We start from the raw sequence: 20,874 nt of genomic DNA, 5'->3' as shown, positions 1-20,874 counted from the left end.
GGTCAACGCAGCTGTATACCAATAAGTTTTAGAGCACTTCATGCTTCCTGCTGCTGACCAACTTTATGGAGATGCAGATTTAATTTTCCAACAGGACTTGGCACCTGCACACAGTTTAAGGACCATGGTATCCCTGTTCTTAATTGGCCAGGAAACTCGCCTGACCTTAACCCCATAGAAAATCTATGGGGTATTGTGAAGAGGAAGATGCAATATGCCAGACCCAACAATGCAGAAGAGCTGAAGGCCACTATCAGAGCAACCTGGGCTCTCATAACACCTGAGCAGTGCCACAGACTGATCGACTCCATGCCACACCGTATTGCTGCAGTAATTCAGGCAAAAGGAGCCCCAACTAAGTAGTGAGTGCTGTACATGCTCATACTTTTCATGTTCATACTTTTCAGTTGGCCAAGATTTCTAAAAATACTTTCTTTGTATTGGTCTTAAGTAATATCCTAATTTTCTGAGATACAGAATTTGGGATTTTCCTTAGTTGTCAGTTATAATCATCAAACTTAAAAGAAATAAACATTTGAAATATATCAGTCTGTGTGTAATGAATGAATATAATATACAAGTATTACTTTTTGAATGAAATTAGTGAAATAAATCAACTTTTTGATGATATTCTAATTATATGACCAGCACCTGTATATGATCATTTCACAAAAAAATGAGCCCGCGTCCAAAACGCCGCAGTTTTAGTTATAATTTCCAAGCAGTGCTGTCAGAGTTTGTGGTGTCTTGAGAGGGATATTCTCCAGCCATAGCTATAGTAAATCTCAGGAACAAAACTTTTAGCCAATGCTATGACGATCCTTTCCTTCTGCATGCGTGCACATCTACACAGACGCACATCAGTCTCCACCATTAACGCAGCAAACCATATTATTTTATAATTGTATAAAATAATCCCAAAAAAGCACAAACACGGCAGAGATGCCAAATTCAGTGGCTGGAATTAGCTAAGGTAACATGACAGCTTGCAGACAGCAGCGCAATCCACCTGTCATTCAAGTGACCACGCCCTTAATTATGCAGAATGTTTAAGGCTTAATATAATTTAAACAGATGAGTTATAAAAAAATTCACCCCCCTCAGAGTTGTCATGAAGGGCAACATTAGCAGTATAGACCAAAACCACAATTTGTACCAACCTGTAAACATGTTTTTTTTTCTGCTGTAAAATTGGCCATTTTAACATGGGACTCAATGAGATTCTGCTCTCTTTTGGAGCCTGTCCATAGCGGCCAGTCGATGAATTGCAGTTTAAGTCACTTCTGTATTGGCCTCAAGAGAAACTGGGGGGAGGTTGCCACTTGGTAAGAACCACCCTTCAGCCCAAAAATGGAATCCAACAGCATAGGTGAAGGTATAATGTGTGTATGTCTTTTCAGCGCCCTTGTGAAGTTCACTTAATTTTTAAAATTTAGTTTCAGTTTTACTTTAGCTGCTTGTTTAATCTGGACTCGGTATTGCACAGGAAGTCCATAAGTCCACAAGTCTATCTTGTTCTTGTATTTATAGCAAGACGTGATTATATTGTAAGATAATTAGGTTCCACTACAGTATGTCTCTGTTCCTAGAGTAAGCATGACTGCTGGACACAAATGCTGCCTTGTAATATATATGTATGCATTTGTTTGTGTGAGTTTTCTGGTTGATCAACATGTTTTGTTCACAGTAAGTGTGATACAGCCAAATGCATATGTTTCTTATAAATAAATCATACAAACAGAAATTTAAACATATTCCAGACAAATCACCAAAATCAAACAGTTGGTTCATTGTTTGAATGCTTTTATTTGGTAACTATCCCATTAGAGTAACTGGTTTGATTTGGTTATCCTATTCCTTAATCAACAACAACTATTAATAAACAAGTTAGTGGAAGAAGTTAGACCCAAAATCACATAAGTTTTATGAAATAAAGAAATTTCTACAGAAACCTAGCAATAATGTGACTAAATGTGTAGTGACCATTTTTAATCCAGAAGAAAGTCAGGACTCTCAGCAGAGAAACAAGTGATATGATAAGAGAACTACACAGACTGGGAGCCATGTAGATAAGTAATAGATTTTTAAAATATGCATAAACAATACATCACACAACTGAATTAGATGAGACTTAAAAAATCCTTGGTTCCTTTAAGACAACATCAGGGGACCGATGGAGATGGAAGCACTGTCATGGAATTTCACAGACCTGCGCTCTCTCCTGTGATGTTCAGAGTCACAGTGCTGAAAGAGATTGAAATGAGATATGTCAGAGAAAACCAAGGAACTATATATGTGCAAGTTGTTTAAAATTCATCAATGCCTTGGAACGTCTTTCAACCAATAATTTTATTCTAGCTTCACGTATTCTTTTTTTAATCAGTATTTCAATGTGTAAAGTTTCATTAAAAGCTGAGAAAATCATGTTGATCAAAGACTACATCTGGATCAGAATCAGAACAACAATCAAAACATAGATTGTGCAGATCATTGCACAGTCTTACACCTTTTCATGGGCTCAAGATTTCATTCAATAACATAAAGCAAGATGATTGTGTTACTTTGCATGTACGTGATCAATGCTTTTTGTTTCTTCTTTGCATGTGTTTTGATCCGGAGGTCCCGTACTGGTTCAGAAGATGCGTAATAGTGCTCTCTACCATATAACAGTGAAAACATGGATAGCCGGAAAATTCTGTCAATTGCATGGAAGCATTGTGTAATGAATAATGGAAAATCTTGTCAAAGGTGGGGAAAGAGTTAAGTTGTTATGTGTTAAGTGTGTGTGTTAAAGTTCTAAAAATAAATAAATAAATAAAAAGACGATCACTGGGTCCTGAAACCCCCATCAGACCCCAGAGAGTTAAATGTTTCATAGACTTGCTCAATATTATTTGTCTGAACTGCTGCACTATTATTCACCTCCTCGCTCTCTTAGGTCATCTGACTAATTACTCTACCAATTACTAATTACTAATTGTGCAATGACTGATGTATGCCATTTGGAAATGTTATGTTTTGTGTTTTATGTAACTGTATGGTAACTGTTGTGACTGTTGTGTGTTGAGTGTTGACCTGCTCTCAAGACAAATTTCTACTAAGGTAGACAATAAAAGATAAAACTAGAGGGACCATGGTATATACCCTGTATGCATGTCGGTTTCTTAAAGGGATAGTTCACGCAAAAATGAAAATTCTATCATCATTTACTCACCCTCAAGTTCTTCCAAATCTGTAAAATTTCTTTGTTCTGTTGAACCCAAAGGAAGATATTTTGAAGAAAGTTTGTAACCAGGCCACTTTGGGGCACCATTGACTTCCACAGTAGGAAAAAAAAAACTACTATGGAAGTGAATGGTGCCCCAAAACTGTTCAGTTTAACACATTCTTCAAAATATCTTCCTTTGTGTTCAACAGAACAAAGAAAATTATACAGATTTTGAACAACTAGAGGGTGAGTAAATTATAGAATTTATTTTTGGGTGAACTATCCCTTTAAGTGAATTACACAATTCACAACAGTAACAACAACAACTACAACAAACCTACTCTGACCATGTTGAAATGATCAGAAACATTTAACTAGTTTTGAGAGGGATAGTAAACTCACAGTTGAGCAGTGATTTCCTTTCAGAAGGCAAAGGTGAACAGTACAGTGCAGGTAAACCTTAGTGGAGTTTGCAGTGAAGACAAACATCCTGAAGGAGAAACGGCTGGATGTGGAGACTCCATTCTGCAGCAGCTCAACTGTGTCGTCATTTGGATTGGGACACCTGAGAATATCAGTAAATGACATTTAAAAAGTCTTATAAAAATAAGATAAAAATAAACGGAAAATAAACGCTGTATAAAATAATTACGTCAACAAAATCACAGAAAAATATATTTGTGTTACATTTTTCAAGTGTACGACACAAGTGTGCAGATTAAAATTCAGAATCACTAATTGGCATCAAATTTATAGTGGTATGAAAGTGGTACTTTCAGAAAATCTGTACCTCAAATGTGATGATAATGTCTTGTAAATCATCACAAGTTTCTTTTCTTCTGGCTTTTAAGGCTTAGCACTGATTAAAACACAAGAAAAGTCTTACTCTCTGCTGATGAGGTCCCAGCGGATAGAGTGATGAGGATCATTCACAGGTGTCGCCCAAAATTTGTCAATCAATGTGGCAAACTGACAGCTGTCAACCCCCTCAACACGAACTTCCACAAACATCTGCTGGTTCACCTCCATGTTCACACTTCCATTGAAGGGCTGGGAGAACTCAGCATCCTGATACAGAACCATCCTGACCTGATATCTCCCTTGACCAGCTGGAAGCTTCTTGTAGACAATGCTGTTGAAATAACAGTAGATACACTGAAACATAGTGTATCAATTTAATGACTCTACAACTAATTTACAGATATTCAGTAGCATACAAGCTCTTGGTTTACAGAACATTACCATATATAAAACCTGTTTTTTCCTACCTCTCCGGTGGATTGATTTCCATATTTGAAGAAAGTGTTTGGGTATGGGGGTATATACAGCTGAAAACTCAGCTTCAGAATTCTCTTCCTACTGATGGGACCTTTGGTCAAATCCTGAGCTCCAGAAATAAAGTTCTCATAGATGAAGTGGGTGCCATTGTCCTGTGGACCAGATACATAACATTTGAACATTTATGTTGGAATAATTCAAGATATTATCTACAAGAATTTTTACGATTTTTTTTTGAGAGCAGCTTGTATCAAATGCTAAACTCATCAGTCAGCTGAAAAGAAAATAAAAATTAAATTAAATTTGTTTGAGTACAAAAAAGCTTGGTTGCACTCTTTCCATAGTTTTACTTCAACGTTATTTAGTCAGTGACAAATTAACATAGTTGGGCAAGTTACATCCAAAATGTAATACATTATATATTGCTAGTTACTGTTACTAATAATTAGTTACATTACAATATTACTGTCTCTAAATTGTAATGTGTTACACTACTTTTGCGTTACTTTTGAATTACTTTCACCAAAATAACCACATAAGTATGACCGCATAAAGTGCTAAAATTGCTCATTATGCATCCAGTGGAGGTCGATGTGGTATAGCATATACCAGTGATGCTTCAGGGGGGCTATTTTTTTAGATAAATTAAAATGTATGTAAATATATTAATCTAATTCATTAATAGTATTATTAATACATTAAATTAAATATTAACAAACACCACCTCTCTGCGTATTCTCATCGCGCAGTGTGAAATACAAAATGAACGGCAACTCAAAACATCAAAAACCGCATCAACATAGTAACATAGTACAATATACGCAAACTACATTAGGCATGTGCGAGTCTGTTATTATTGATGAGCAAACAAACAGTGTATGTGCGCTCGTGGCTCACTGATATTTCTGCATCTGTTGATTTGTCTTGCCCGCGCTCTCGTCCGCCGCATGCTTTCTATTCTCCGTCCCCAAAGCTCTTTCGTTTATCTTAGTGTTAGCGTGGCACCGGTTCAAGTGTTTTTTCAAGTGTTATTATTAAAAAATTCCCTCAGTGACGCACAGAGATTGCAATATTGCACTTGACTGTCATTTTCTCTAAAATACTGGGAGTAGCTATATGTTCAATGTAGAATCCATCTCTGCAGTCATCTCAACCATACAATTCCAGCAGCAGGACATACTATTTTACCCATGTTTTTTTTCATCTGGTGCTGGAATGTCTTACGATGTTGGTAAAAAATAAATCTAACACCACATTTCAGGTGAAAATGTGCTGTTGTAATGTGCGTTACTGAGATTGTAATGAGTATAATATTACCCAGATTTTATTAGTAATGCGTTATATTACTGTTACAACAAAAAGTAATATATTACTGTAATATTACTTTTGTAATGTGTTACTCCCAACACTGCAAATTAAGATGTAAGAGCTGAGTGTGTTCAAGTAGCATGTAGGCCTAACTCCTACCACAAGATTTGTACCACAGGTGTGGTCATTGTTGTCAAAATAGAACTCCACTCTGCCATTCCGGACTGTTCCTTTGCAGCTGGGGTCATTGAGGTGTAAGTTGTCAGCAGGAAAACCAGCCTCAAAGAGCAGACAGCGAGACAGAGACATTGAACCACAGCTGCTTTCACAAACCTCAGATAAATCTGTCAAGGAAAAAAAAGAGAGTAAGAACAACACATTAGTTAATAAAAAGTATGATTAATTACTTAAAACTTAGATTTGAATTGTTGTTGTGGAATGAGTCCAACCAAAAAAGTCTGGGTCAGGTCTTCGATGGCTCTCGTTACAGAAACAGCCGTAAACGCCATTTTTCTCTCCACATAGTTCATCCTCAGTGCAGTTGAGCTCAGAACAGGGGTCACTCACATCTAAGAGGAGAACCAAAGAATGAATGAAGCAGTGTAATGCCACACCAGCAGAGGGAGCCCTCACCTGAATTCTGACTGTGTGCCGCTCCCTCTGCTCACTCTACTGTCACTTCCTGTTTGGCTGCCATTTTAAGCTTTTGAAAAAGTCACAGTTTCTCCTAGACCGGCCGGAGCCTTGGTCCGTGAGTTATACGGAGGGGTCAGATGTTAACAGCATTCTTTACTTTACAGTTGTACTGTGCAGCCGTTACACATGTTTGTGGGATCTTACTTATCAGCAAGCAAGCTTTCTAGGTGTGTGGCTTTCAGAGGCCGCCCTTTAAGCTTTTCCCTCCCACTTCTGGGTGTTCTTTAAGCAGATTGAGCATGTAGTTTCACATGTTGGCCTTTCGCAAGGCTGCTCTGAGGTATTTCTACACAATGTAGAATTTGCGTCATGTTGCAGGCCCCTCTGGGGCCTCCATAATTCTGTGCCTACAGTACGGTTTATCTGTTAGGTTGAGCTCTGTACTCACCTTGTCCTGCATAGTACTTAGCTGGTTAGTGGTTAAAGGTGGTTAAAGGCCTCTCTGAGGCCTCCCTATTGAGGATCAGCCCCCAGGCTAGTAAATGTACTCCCCTTGTTGGGTTCCTTTGGAGTGCACAGTCTCCTCAGTTTAAATAATCAAGCGCTGAGTAGATCCTAGGATTGAGCAGAGTTTTACTCCCCTCATTGGTAAGGGTAAAAATCGCTAAGCTGAGTCCTGCTCTCCGGGATGCCCGTCTCTACACTCTGATCTGAGTTGGTTACTGCCTCTTTGCAGTCACTCTTACTGGATATCTTCTCTGACAAATGTGATTTGAGACTCTGTGATCAGACAGGTTGTTGGCCAAGACTAGGTTTCTGTAAGAGTAGACCAGGTTGGCCTCCCTGGTGGCAATCAGGGTCGAGTATGTTCCCCTGACAATTGATTGGCTAGGGTTCCCTCTGGCCCCCTGGCCACATTCCCTTAAAGGTACCCTCTTTTCTTCGGAAACAGGTTTGGTTCCTGAAGCCTTTGAGCGGCTCTTTGAGGCTTATAGCTTAGGCTGTTGGCCATAGGGAATGCTGTCACTGACAGCCTATGTATGACCCGTAGAGGGAGTGGTTCTGGCATTTCAGTTGAAGCTGCTAGTTCTGATGTTTATCTAGCCTTTTTTGGCATGCACTCCCCTCTAGCATGACGGCGTGGGTATATCGTTCCCCATATGCGTTTCAATGCAGTGTAGAGTTCAGGTCTCAGGTTCAGGTCTCAGGTTACGTATGTAACCATGGTTCCCTGAGAACAGGGAATGAGACACTGCGTTTCCTAGCCATGCATCGGGGCTGCCTGCAGAACAGTCCCTTCAGACAATAAGGTACTGACTGGTTCTCTAGGCGCTCCTTACTTCTGGGTCGTGCTATGATGACGCTGGCGCTGGCCAATTGGATTGTCATGAGTTGATATTGTTTTCAGACACTGGTTCACGCGGAGCTGTTCCCCATATGCATTTCAACGCAGTGTCTTGTTCCCTGTTCTCAGGGAATCATGGTTACATATGTAACCTGAGATGTTTTATCCCTCTAATTGATTATCACCCTGGGTTATTTTTATTCATTTATTTAATTTATTTTTGTTAATTATATAACAATTAATGATGAATGCATATTTTATTTCACTCATTCGGTTTGTAATCGTAGTAATGCAGTTTGTAATGCAGACAAGTACTTTAGGATTACTTTGAGTTATACATGTTGCTAAATGTACTCATGTGCATTGATCGACTTTTCCTAAGATCACCACCAGAGGTGCTATGACAAAATAAATCTACTCAACAGTACTATGCGCATACAATCAGTGAGCTTGACCCAATAATTGAAGCATAAATAGTATATAATTGGAAAACATTGTTGTGCAGTTGGTTAAAAGGCTGGGACTTTCCTTGTATAGCGTGTGAAGCTTGGATTATTGCCTTAGGGATTTTTGTCACTGACAGTGACCCCGTGCATACCGAGTGTTTATCTGACACAGCTTTTTTTTTTTTTTTTTTTTTTTTTTTTTAGCTTAGAGCTCTGACCTAATGAGCTGATGATCTGAATCAGGTGTGTTAAATTCCCTGAGAAGGAGAATGAGACACTACACCTGAATAATTGTGTCAAGACGCAACAGTCTCATTGGCCTACAACAGTCTGATGTCACTACCGGTGTGACCGCAAGCATAAAAGAGCGACTGTAGTAGACATCATCAACTTCTTTGTCTAAAGGAGATGTGGACATGCAGCATCTCATTACCTTTTCTCATGGAACTAGTTTCATCCTCCTCAGCATCATTACGTATGACTCGTGGCAGTGAGGCAGATGTGATTAATGCCGCTGTCACTGATGAAAAAATAAATGAACCCAAAAATTCACAACATTGTTGTTTTGATGAAGATGTTGATATGTCAAAGTGATTGCAGTGCTTCATGTTTGTTTAGTTCAAACAAATCTTTAGGCTGTTTTACAGATTGTGAGAATTGTAGATTTAGTTTTAATTCAAAGGTGTTTAATTACCTGTCTGTGGTTCTGCACTAGATGGTAGATGGCCTATTACAGAAAAAGAGAGATGATTAATGTCTGTTTTCTGACTGAAAACTGATTTCTTCATTTGCATGGTCTTTCCCACAGTGAAAGTGATATTCAAAAAGGTGGTTAACAAGAAATTGATTTTTTATTCTCTAAAATATTTGCCTTTAACATGCCAAGAAAGTCAATTACAAAGATGCCAAGCGTAAAGGGGGCTGTAACTTTACATATTGTAACAAAACTCAGTGTCTGACATTGGGACCAGGCCAGTTCATGTAGCCTACGACACCAACTAGGCAAAAGTTACAAAGTCACAATGAAGCTTACTCCACCATCCTGGATAAGGGATGAAACTACGTCATAATTCACGTTATCATCCATTAGAAAGGCTTCCCTATATGCTATCAGCCCATATTTGGTATCATTTGAAAGCTCAGAATCTAAGCTTTACATAAATCTAAGCTGATACATAAGAGTGTTAAAATTGAGCTTACATATGCATTGGTCCAAGAAACGAATTTCCGCTTGATGATTGCGAAGACAATTTTCTGCATATATGTATTTTTTTATATTTCTCACAAAACAGTCAAGTCATATATCACAAGAAAGCTCTCATTCTATTTCTCTCATTATTCCATTGTGTGACAATAATAGATTGAAAAATGTTCCAAAGAATCCCGTAGTGAAATAAGATAATTCTGAGAAAACAAAGAAAAGTGTCACATTCCAACTATAGCCACAAACATCTACATCATTTACATCATCTTTTAGCTTAGGATATTTCCTTTCAAACAAGACCATTTTCACGTTTCTGTGAGCCTCTGTTGGTAAATAATCGACTGTTCCCTTTCGAAGGGAACTTCTACTCTGCGTTCGATGACGCAATGGGGAACATCCACGTGACCCGGTGTTTCGAAACCTCACTACCAAAATCTCCAATCCTATTGGCCAGCGACAGTCAAATGGCGCAACCCGGAAGTATAAAGGCGCGCCTACGGAAGCAGTCAGTATGCATCGTTTTTTCGGGACTGTGTTGACCTCCATTTTGTATTCTTTGTCTTAAAAGAATTCTTTCCAATCCAGTATGTCTGAGAAAGGTAAGAACTTTAGGAAGTGTGCTGATCCGTGTCCAAGGTTTCTGACACCGGAAGATACACACACCCTATGTGTTCACTGTCTGGGGGAAGAACACGCGCGGACAGTGCTTGAGGGCACTGTCTGTGTCAACTGTGAGCGTTTTCCTATCAGAACGCTCCGTTCTCGCCTGGCCCTCTTCTCGAGAGAAGGGGCGTCATCATCTGTGCCTGGTGGATCTGGTCCCGCTCGCGCTGAGGCGGAGCGAAGACTGCATTCTTGGGGTTCACAGATGGAGCTCACCGCCGAGTTTGAGAGAGGTGTGACAGTCTCTTAGCCTCAGGTGGCGGCTGGTGAGGACGCGATCCTGGATGATGATGATGTTTTATCTCTAACATCGTCAGATCCAGGAGCGAGTGTTCTTCTGGCTGCCAGCCCCCAAGAGCAGGCGATGGCAGTGGAGGAAGAAGCGAGTGAAGCAGCTTCTTTCTCCAGACCTCCCTGTTCAGCGTACGCTGAGTTACTGGAGGTTATGGAGCGTGCTGCCGGCAGACTGCAGCTGCCTTGGGAGCGTGAGAAGAAAGAGGCCGTTCGCGGCAGACTGGACGAACGTTTTCTTTCTGACCATAACCCCGTAACTCCAGTTAGCCTTCCATTTCTTCCGGATCTACATGAACAAACCCCGCCGGTAGTCAATCTCTTCTCTGGCGGGGGACACATTACATCTGCCCTCGCCTCTATTCCTCGGCCTTCCCGGGGACCTTATTGACTGATACATGTTCAGATGACACCCTTGAACAGTCAGGACTGACGGTTGGGCCCATGATGAATTTTTTTCTGAAGGCCTGCCGTCTGGCTTGATAGTGAAAAGGGGTTCTTTTGGTGAAGGAACCTGAGTTATCCTCCCACTTTGGTCAGGAGGAAGTTCCGTGGGTCCGGTTGCCACGGGAAAGGTAAGCAAGGTTCAGCTTATTATTATTAATGATGGTCAACATTAATAATAATAAGCTGAACCTTGCTTACCTTGTGTCTTTCTATTCCTAAACATATTTTCCTGAACATGTACCAGTAAAATATTAGGGGGTTTTGTGGGCAAACTGAAGGTGTTTTTAGAAGGACTGAGCGGGCCACAAAATGGCCGCTTCTCAGCTATTGTTTAGTATAGTTTGAGTTGCACTCACTGCTTCATTTTATGTGATGTCGGCAGCTTTAATCGGCCGCCTGGCATCTCGTGCTTGGGTACGTTGCTTTCCTTCCTTTCCATGGGATTGGAAGCGATGTTAAAACAGGCTTTGTTTGCTGTTTTTCTTTACCCGTAGCTTAGCGGCTAGGCTAGAGCTAGGAAGTGTTATTTAATGGATAACCTTATTTATATTCCTAGTTTTTGGCCTCCTCCTGAGGGAGTTGTTTGGCCGCATGCCCACTATCCCCTATTTATGTAGGTGCATGGGCTGAGTTGACAGATAGGTTGTAACTATCTGGGTACTTCCTGTTCTGTTATCTCAGGTGGATTAGGCCCTTATCTTGTTGAGGCAGATAAGTTATGCAGGTTTCTGCTAGGCCCCACTTTTCTGGAACTTTATGTCAATAAAGGGAAAAGTTTTCTCCTCTAGACCACTTGTTGCATGTTACAATCAAGTTGAGTGGACATTACTACTATTATTTAGTGTCTGTCCTCTATGACTTAGTACAGATTTGAGAATCTGTATGGAGTAACGATTCCCTTTGTGAATGACATATATTTAAAGCCTTTGGTGTTGCTTTAAGTTCTAGATCCTTGCCCTACATTTCTGTATGTGAGCTTAGTATGCTGCCACAGGTTGGCACCTGTCTCATGATAGTTGGCTTATTTCGAACCACTATGTAGACATTGATGACCTAATACTCCCCATTGATAGATTTATTGGTGGTCTGAGTGCATCACCTGTTGAATTGCATACTCAGGGTAGCTGTACCACTTTCTGAGGAAAGTTGGTATATGTTTAGCTTCCTGTTTTTTGATCATCCTTTCAGCTAATCTTTCTAGCTTAGAATGTAGGCCTGTTTGTTACATAGCCTCTTTCTAGTTAGCATTGGCTAAGTTAGCATGCTTTGGTTTGATCAGTTTATGGTCACATTGTGTACACTGCCACGGGCTGTGCCACGTGTTTGTTTGAAGTGTGGGCCCTATAGGCCTCCTTTAGACCATGTTGGCTGTGTTGGCTCCTTTCAGCCAACTTTATGACATTGCCTGATGGAATGTGTATTAGCGGTAGCTCAGGATTAGCTCCCCTTAAAGACTGTTCTCCTGTAGCTTGGTTCCCTATTAGATCTTGAGCTGTTGCCACATGCGGCGTGAATGAGTAGGCCCTCTTAGGCCTCCTTTCTGGGCCTATGTAGGCATGGTGGGTGTCTCTTAGTGTTCCAATTGGGCTGCTGCCTCTTGTCTCTGATTTGGTCAAAGCTCTGAGGAGCTTCCTTATCAGTTCACCTGTTGGCACAGTCTGGTATACCTTACAGCTGCTAGTAGCCACCTGTTACTATAATCGTTGGCCCTCTTTAGGCTTTCCTTCTTAGTTAACTGGCTGGTTCAGCCTGCGAGTGTATATTCAGAAACAATGGCGAATGCCACTTGTCATTAGGATAGGAGGCCCTAGGGGCCTCTTTTCTTGGCTGACTTGTTGTGTGGGATGCCTTCGATCTGACCACTTCAGGAGCACGCTTGGCCTGAGCGAACAGGCCACGTGGCCTGTTTGCATCAGAGAGCGGTATTTTGTAAACTTCTGAGGAAGTTTTGATACACTGCTCTTTAGTGGTCTGGATCAGGGATTCCCAAAGTATGGTGCGCGCACCCCCCAGGGGTACGCGAGCTGCCACCAGGGGGTGCGCGAGAGGAAAAATGTAATGGCGGTCTGTTTTTTTAAGTGGGATTTTTCCATACAATAAAAAACACGAACAGTAAACATTTCCTTTGTAATCGCTTTTATTTAAAAAAAAAAAACAAAACTATAATTTATTAGTTTTTGATAGAAACGTAGAAGAACAGCTGCTGTCTTCTTCTACGCACAGCTCTTCTTTTATGCACTGCAGGCTAGGCTTGCGTGCCAACTCGTTTCATTCATAGCCTATTGCTGCATTGTTTCTTTTACACGGCTGAAAATAACCGTGCTTTCGTTACTGACTACGTTTACATGGACAGCAGTAATCTAATTACTGACCTTATTCTGAATAAGACAATATTTTGATTAAGGTGTTTACATGAGTTGCTTTTAGAATATTCCATTCATGTTCCCATTTTACATGTTATAGAACATAGATTGATTAATGGCAAATGTCATTACGTCCCCACAGCACGCTGTCTGACGTTCTCTACATAATTTCACGTATCATCACCACACAGTTCGTGTCATATACAGTTTTGGGTGTTTTAATTTTTAATCTTACGAAAGCTTCAAGTGCAGTTAATTATTTCACATGCAATACGTGCAAATATATATACAGAGCCCGCACATGACATGCAAGAATAAATAAATAATTTGAGTGCATGATTTACTAATTCGTTCCCTTGATTTATACATAGAGGGAACACATTAGTTAATTGTTTGCACGATTTAGCCCAGGCTACTATTTATTTTCTCTCTCATGTGTGGGGCTCTGTAAATAGACAACGGTGGATACAAATTCTCCAGCAACAGGCCTCCTGTACTTTAATTTGACAACTTTTATTCATGCCACCGTGACAAACTCAGAGGTGCTGGATGAGAGATGAGGTGAGAGGAATTAGATTTTTTGGCTTCTTGCTTGACGCTTGCTCTTGTTTGCCGTCAAAACAGTTGACCACTGCCGTGTGTGTATTATGTGTCCTGTGGCAAAATGTGGCAAAAACTGCCACATGATGTTAATAGTGTGATTAACCCTCTGGAGTCTGAGGCTGATTTGGGGCCTGGAGAAGTTTTGACATGCCCTGACATTTGTGCTTTTTTCAGTTGTTCATAAACATATTAATGGAAAAAGTGTCATTACACTGTATTCAGCACAAACTAGGCTACAATAATATGTGAGGAACATGTATGTACATGTTTGTGTTTTTGAAGGAATAACATTTATGCATGGTTATTGAAAAAACAAAAAACTTAAGTCACTGAAATAAGGCCAAAAAAAGTATAGTAAATCTGTGTTTACAATATTTTAGGGTATTGGAGGTTGTAAACTAGAGTTTTTGCTTCAAAATTATGTAAAAATTATGCTGCCTACTCCTTCATATAAAACAATATATTGATTTAGTTTTTGTAAGACACTTTTTGCCAAGAAACACAGTATGCGTGGAGGCGTGAATCACTACTGAATAATGGGCCATTCTCACCTGAGAAGACAAAAGAATTGCATAGTAATGAGCTGAAATGACTTGCATATTAATGAGGCATTTCAGTCAGGTAGGCTGTGAAAAAAACCTTCTGTGATGTCTCAAGCTCATCATGATATATGAAACATACAGAAAAATATTATTACAATACAAAGTAATGGTTTTATATTATACTTTAAAATATAATGTATTTCTGTGATGCAAAGAGTCTGAATATAGGCTTTTAGTTTAAAAGCATGCACATTTGGAGAAATATTGGATTCTCATATGCTTATGTCAATTTTCTATACAGAGGAGTTATATTTATTTAATATTCATTGTCATTACTATGAGCGCTGGTGTTTTAAATTCATACTTGAAGTCGGAGGGTGCTCTCTGTGCATTTTTAGTCCACAAATTCATCTAAAAGAAGAAGAGGCTATTCCATGAATGGAGTTTCCAATTCATACTGCAGCCGGAGGGTGCTAAAGAAACAAAAACTCATCTAAAATTCATCTATAGAAGAAAAGAAAACAGGAACTAACTGCATGTCTTCTAGAGCTCCCTAACCATGACTTTTACATCCAGATAAACACTTTTCAAGACCATAAATACACGATTGAGACGATGAATGCATGTATTGCCTCTGAATTTGCGTCTGAATAGCGCTCCCTCCGTGGGCGTGGCCGCATTAGCGGATAATGAGCTGAATCACGGACTTCTGACATGGCTCTCTTTTCATACAGATTACATAAACACAGAAGGTTTGTTTTCGATTTGACTTACATGATTTAAAACCTGACATCTTAATGTTTTTTTTAGACATAAGTTTAATTTTTCTGTGATTAGTATTCACTAAGTTACAGTTCATTTTCTGAGAACTATCAGATTGGACTTCGTTCAGAGGGAGAGGAGAAATCACGCATCATGTTAGTTTTCTTTATTTTACAAAAAGCACAACATTTTGTTTTTACTCTGAGTGTATACAAATAAAAGAAGATATTCTATAGTTTCAATTGATATATTACGTATGTCTCTATGACAAAAAATGATGGAGTATTTTAAGTCTGTTTTGCTGCAATGTGAAAAAAACCCTGCAAAACGCGCCGGCGCGTTTTCAGACCTCAGAGTGTTAAGGTGTTGTAAGGACTTAGCCTATTTATTAGCTCAATTTAATTGTTACAGGGAATAAGAATTGAATCAACTGTAAATGATTCACTGTAAATGATTCAGGATTAATATTTAACACTTCATCAATTATTCGTCCAGCGAAAATTGAGGTTAGAGTATTTTACCAATTCTGGATAAAATATTATTCTGCGGCCAACAGTAACAATATTTTATTATGATTATTGTTATTATTGTAATTATTATATTATAAGCAAGAGGTAACTTGATCTTTGAGTTTAAGACAGTAATTTGATACACAGCACAAGAAACTCGTATATGTGAAAATCAAAACAAGATTTATTGACTACTTCTAATGATTACAGGAAACTAAGGCTAAACACACACACACACACATACATACATGCACACACATTCGCGGAGTTGATGAGTTATGAAAAGTCCCAAGTTCAGTGCTAACTTAACTCATAACCTGAGGAAAATCACAAAAGCAGAGCTTTGGCTTGATTCTTTAGGTTTAAAGGAGTTTCACCAGTTTCCAGCAAGAGAGAGAGAAGTTTGCTTGTACCTGCGTTTGCTGTGACAGCTGAGGTAATCGGGTTGTTCCGTGACTCGTGTACAGCGGAATCCCGTTCTGGATTGGCTGTCTTTCAGGTGACGTCTTCTCGGGAAAGCCCTGTGGGTTGCGCGGAAGCTTTGAAGGATGCTGCTGGCTGAGCGTCTGGCTTGAGCGGCTCTCTTCTTGGGAGACTTTGGTCAGATATTTCACGAAGTGTTTTGGAGTCTGGATGTGACGGCTGTCGAATGATCAGCGGCGCAGCTCGTGGTTGAAGTCGGGTGTTCGATGGAAAATCAGCCCCGGTCAATCAGTTATCAATGACCCATGCGACTTTTCCGCCGTGGTCAAAGTAGCGGTGTTTCGGCTACCGGCTTCTGACCGATTTCTGACTGACTTCGGACTTCCAGTTTCTGACCTCCAGCTTCTGACATTAGCTTGTTCGGACAGCATAGTTTTAAGGGAGCGATCTTCCAATGAGACGTTGCTACGGAGATTAGACACGCCTCGTCTATTGTCTATTGATCACATCGCGTGATATCTGCAGAACATTCCCCTGTTTTATTAACAACAATATAAAGTTTCTTAATATTTTCCTGATACTGAATTTCAATGTTTAATTCACACAGAATTACAGAGAATTATAAATTCTGCCTTTAGAACTCAAACATGGCACACTTCTTACACACATATTACTAGACTGACCTAATTAAAACAATGATTACAATAAGTATTTGAAGAAAACCCACATATTGAATACATTGAATAGACATGTTAGTAATTACATCATGGCATGTATTATTCTGTATATAGTTAATACTTTAAGTAATCGACAATTGTCCCTTTTGAGATTCAAGATTGAGTCCTTAAGCATAGTTTAAACTTTGACCGGAGTCACGAGTGACCGGGTCACGATGGACGGTCAACACAAGGGAGGTATTGATAGGACAGATTCGTCTTTAAATCCGTTGATGGGTATTTTCCTGTTCCGTCCGATAATACAAGAGGGTTTTGTGAGAGAATCAATAGATTTAATGTGATCAAATCCACGTGATGGGTTCTGATTAGTTTATTGCTGATGAGCTAAGAAGTCCTTTAGACAGAGTCCTTTGTTAAAAGAAGTCACGTCATCACTTCTGTAAAGGCTAGGTATTTCCTGTCAGGAAATGGATCTTTTGGACCAAATGAAGCTTTGTTCAATCATGCCTCTGGCTGATGAAGCCATTTGGTAACGTCTGTCGAACGAGTCCCTACAGTGTGTACATGTCTGTCTACAATGCACTCCAATAATGCGACTAAAATAGGAATACTCCACCTGTCTTAATTCGATTTGTGTTTACTTCCAGTATGACTTTAGTCGGATTAAGGTAAAACATCACTGTTTACATGGTCCTTTCTTAATCAGAGTATTGTCTTAATCGGATTAATATCGGATTACTGCTGTCCATGTAAACGTAGTCACTGAGCCTGTGTCTGTCACTCCTCCTCTTAAAAATGGAAGCTTGTGGGTAGCTTTATTGCATTATATTGAAACTTTGTTGATGTTGTTATTGTCATACGTGTTGTGGTTATTTGCGCATGATTAAACATGAGTCTTTATATGGCGATAAAACAAAGCTTTGTTGCGTTTTTTTTTTTTTTTTTTGAAGTGGGGATTGGGGGTGCGCAGGAAAAAATGTTTGGGAACCGCTGGTCTAGATGACTGCCAATCGGGCTTCGGCCTCTTGTTCCTGATTTGGTTGGCTCTGAGGGGCCTTCCCTTTCAGTTGACTGGTTGGTACAGTCTGGTATTGACTACAGAAAGCCGTGAAGCCATCTGTTGCTAAGATCGTTGTCCCTCCTTAGGCCTTCCTTTCTAGCCGGCTGATTGGCTGGTTGCGACCACTTTAAGAGCACTCATGACCTGAGCAAACAGCCCACTACAGGCCTGTTTTGCAGCAGGGAGTAATATCGTGTATTTCCTCTGAGGAGGATTCATACACTGCTCTTTGGTGGCCTGGATGTGGCAGCCGCTTGCTGATGCCAGATGTATACTAAGGTAGGCCTCCTTCTCGGCCTCTGGTGTAACATTTGGAGTTCAGCTAGAGTACTCTTCTCGCTGTGGGGATAGTGTGGTTGTTGAGTACTCTGAGTGGCTAGCCCCTCAGTAGACTGTAGTAAACCTTACTGAGGTTTGGGTTTCTTACTACATTGTCTCACTGAGCCTAAGAAGAGATGCTAGTTGAGCTCCAGCCATCTACATATCTAAGTTGGATCTTGTATGCTCCTACTAAAGGCCAATGGACTTATGCCATTTGTTAAAGGTTTCTAGGCCTTATAGGCTGCCTTTTTCAACATATGGTATATGTTGATGTGTTTTTTGATCCGAGGATCTTTTCACACGCCGTTGGCCACGGGTCCGGATGGTGCTTAACCTCCTTCGTGTCGGTTAGTATATTTTCTGGTGCCTAAGAACACTGCCATGAGCTGATGCCACGCATTTGTCGAGGTGACAGGCCTGTATAGGCCTTCTTTGATGAAGTGTCGGTGTATGTGATACTCCTCTTGCTGATAGAGTAAAAGGTGCTTTTACTGAGTACACTGCTCATTGGTTTGTGTTGGGTAGTGATGTGCAAGCGAACAAGTGTTCTGTCTGCTAACCAGAACATACAGATGTTCGGGGTGGCTCCTTTAGGCCACCTTCTGAATATCCTGCTGTTGCGTATCCAGTGTTTGTCATGCTGTAGGCCCCTCCTTGGTCTCCATGATTGTTCATCCATTGCATGGTCTACCTGTTAGGTGAGCTTTGTACTTCCCTTTGGGTTGTGTACATAATCGTGCTTAGCTCCCTAAGCTGATCTCAGTGGTTGGCTCTGTTCAGGCCTCCTCCTGTGTTTCAGCCCGTTGGCTGGTTTGTGCTCCCCTGAGGGATCAGGTGTTTAACGCACAGCCTCCTTAGTGCGTTAATCAGGCACTAAGCAGATCCTAGATGAGCGGAATACACTCCCCTCGATATGAAGGTTCATAGCACTCTAGCTGAGTTCTGCTCTCCGGGATGCCCATCTCTGCACACGAGTTTGAGTGCTCCTGCCTTTCTGCTGTCACTCTTACCCACTCCCTTCCGTGGAGATTGCGTTTTGGAGATTCTGTGTTCAGACAGGGATGGCCTAACACTTGGCATGTCTTATGATAAGATCAGGTCAGCTTACCTGGTGGCATCCCTCATTCCCTAGAAGAGACCACTCTGTCTGCGGAAGGGTGGATCTCAGAAGCTCTTAGCGGCCTTATCAGGCCTTCTCTCCTGCGAGGAAGGCCTCTTATAGGCTTAGCTTGGGCTGGTGGCCTTAGGGAATGCTGTCACTGACAGTCAGGTGACCCGAGGGGGAGTTGCTACAGTTCCTTAGAACTGTACGGGCGTTGTCTCAGCCATTCTAATTGGCATGCACTCCCCTAAGCATGGAGGCGTGGGTATATCGTTCCCCATTGCGTCATCGAACGCAGAGTAGAAGTTCCCTTCGAAAGGGAACGTCTCAGGTTACGTATGTAACCATAGTTCCCTGAGAACAGGGAACGAGACTCTGCGTTTCCTTACCATGCTTGGGGCTGCCTGTGGAACAGTCCCTCAAAGACAATGAATACTGACTGCTTCCGTAGGCGCGCCTTTATACTTCCGGGTCGCGCCATTTGACTGTCGCTGGCCAATAGGATTGGAGTTTTTGGTAGTGAGGTTTCGAAACACCGGGTCACGTGGACATTCACCATTGCGTCATCGAACGCAGAGTCTCGTTCCCTGTTCTCAGGGAACTATGGTTACATACGTAACCTGAGATGTTTTGTCATGGTTGCCCAAGATCACTTCACACGCTTCAGCGGAGAAACAGATGATTTCTAAGCCATCTGAAAGTGCTCTAGCATTATCTGAGGACCAGTCTCTGTGGTATACAGATCAGCGCGAAACTGAGTGGCCTGCCGTTTGATTGACAGGCTGTTCGACCAACTCAACACAGAGTGTGAAATCTGACACCGAGCATCTGAAGTCTGGTCACTGGCTTTTGTCCCGGATGAAGCGCTCCAGATGGACACGGGAGTTTTCGTCAGTTTTCATGTGGATTTATTGTTTTGATTTCGATAATTACATCTAGATAGGGAAAAGCTTTGATAAAAGAGAACTTTGAAAGCAAATCTTAGGCAATTGCCTCGGCCAGCGGCGGAGAGGAGACGTGCTGCGCATTTGGTGAGTGCTGGTGTTTACAATATTGTATTACTGCATTTACAATGCTAATACTCATTTTTGATTGATTTTTATTATTTTGAAATGTGAAAGCATAGCAACCAATCTAATAAACTATTACTTGACAAAATAAAATCAAACTGTGTTTAGTACATGGCAAGGCTGCATATTCACTTAAGTCTGGAAGTATGTAGACTTGAATAATATTGTCATTTCAATAAACCAACATTTTGATAATGTAATGTATATTATTACTGTGCATAAACAGTGATTTCTTTGCTTCAGTTCAGTTTAGTGAGCAGAAGCAGGTGGCACAGGTGGCATCTCCAGGAGGCAGAAGGGTGATGCTGAGGTGATGATCATGTGATGCTCAACACAGGTGACAAATTATGCACATATAAGGAATTATACAAATCTGGAAGATGTAGATTATATTCTAGATTGTAAAAGTCTACGTTTATTTTATAATTTATAGAGTCTTGTGTCTCCTGAAAAAATAAAACTGATCAAAATAAAAAAGCACCTCTTTTTTTTTGTTTGTTTATTATAGCACAGACAGCACATACTATATTATATATAACTTTCAGCAGTGTTTTGAGTAATTTCAAAGGGTTTTCTGTAAAATGACACTGGGATATTGCATTTAAACCACTGTATA

General features: G+C 40.5%; 1 protein-coding gene, 1 pseudogene and 1 gene segment (V, D, J or C); 1 reads left to right on the top strand and 2 right to left on the bottom strand.

The window, feature by feature from the left end:
- The window catches only part of LOC125247272, a 241,774-nt pseudogene that overhangs the window by 14,339 nt on the left and 206,561 nt on the right, over positions 1–20,874 (bottom strand).
- LOC125247270 overlaps positions 1–20,874 on the top strand; it is a 213,203-nt gene that overhangs the window by 15,452 nt on the left and 176,877 nt on the right.
- LOC125247277 (pancreatic secretory granule membrane major glycoprotein GP2-like) lies at positions 1,787–6,425 on the bottom strand. The gene is made up of 6 exons (XM_048158544.1): positions 6,244–6,425; positions 5,954–6,138; positions 4,477–4,638; positions 4,095–4,340; positions 3,611–3,773; positions 1,787–2,244 (listed from the first exon to the last, which is right to left on the bottom strand). The coding sequence occupies exons 3-6, from the start codon at positions 4,497–4,499 to the stop codon at positions 2,152–2,154; spliced, it is 525 nt and encodes a 174-aa protein (XP_048014501.1). The 5' UTR covers positions 4,500–4,638; positions 5,954–6,138; positions 6,244–6,425; the 3' UTR covers positions 1,787–2,151.

The sequence above is a fragment of the Megalobrama amblycephala genome, linkage group LG15 (genome assembly GCF_018812025.1).
Source record: "Megalobrama amblycephala isolate DHTTF-2021 linkage group LG15, ASM1881202v1, whole genome shotgun sequence".
Lineage (NCBI taxonomy): Eukaryota > Metazoa > Chordata > Actinopteri > Cypriniformes > Xenocyprididae > Megalobrama > Megalobrama amblycephala.
This window is presented reverse-complemented; position numbering and strand designations above follow the sequence as displayed.

Bases quoted from the DNA above. Each gene is read 5' to 3' on its own strand.
- LOC125247277 (XM_048158544.1), bottom strand. From the start codon at position 4,499: ATGGAAATCAATCCACCGGAGAG. The intron at 4,341-4,476 runs GTAGGAAAAAAC...TTATTTCAACAG, and splicing joins GAAATCAATCCACCGGAGAG to CATTGTCTACAAGAAGCTTC. The intron at 2,245-3,610 runs GTGAGTTTACTA...AATCTCTTTCAG, and splicing joins AAGGAAATCACTGCTCAACT to CACTGTGACTCTGAACATCA.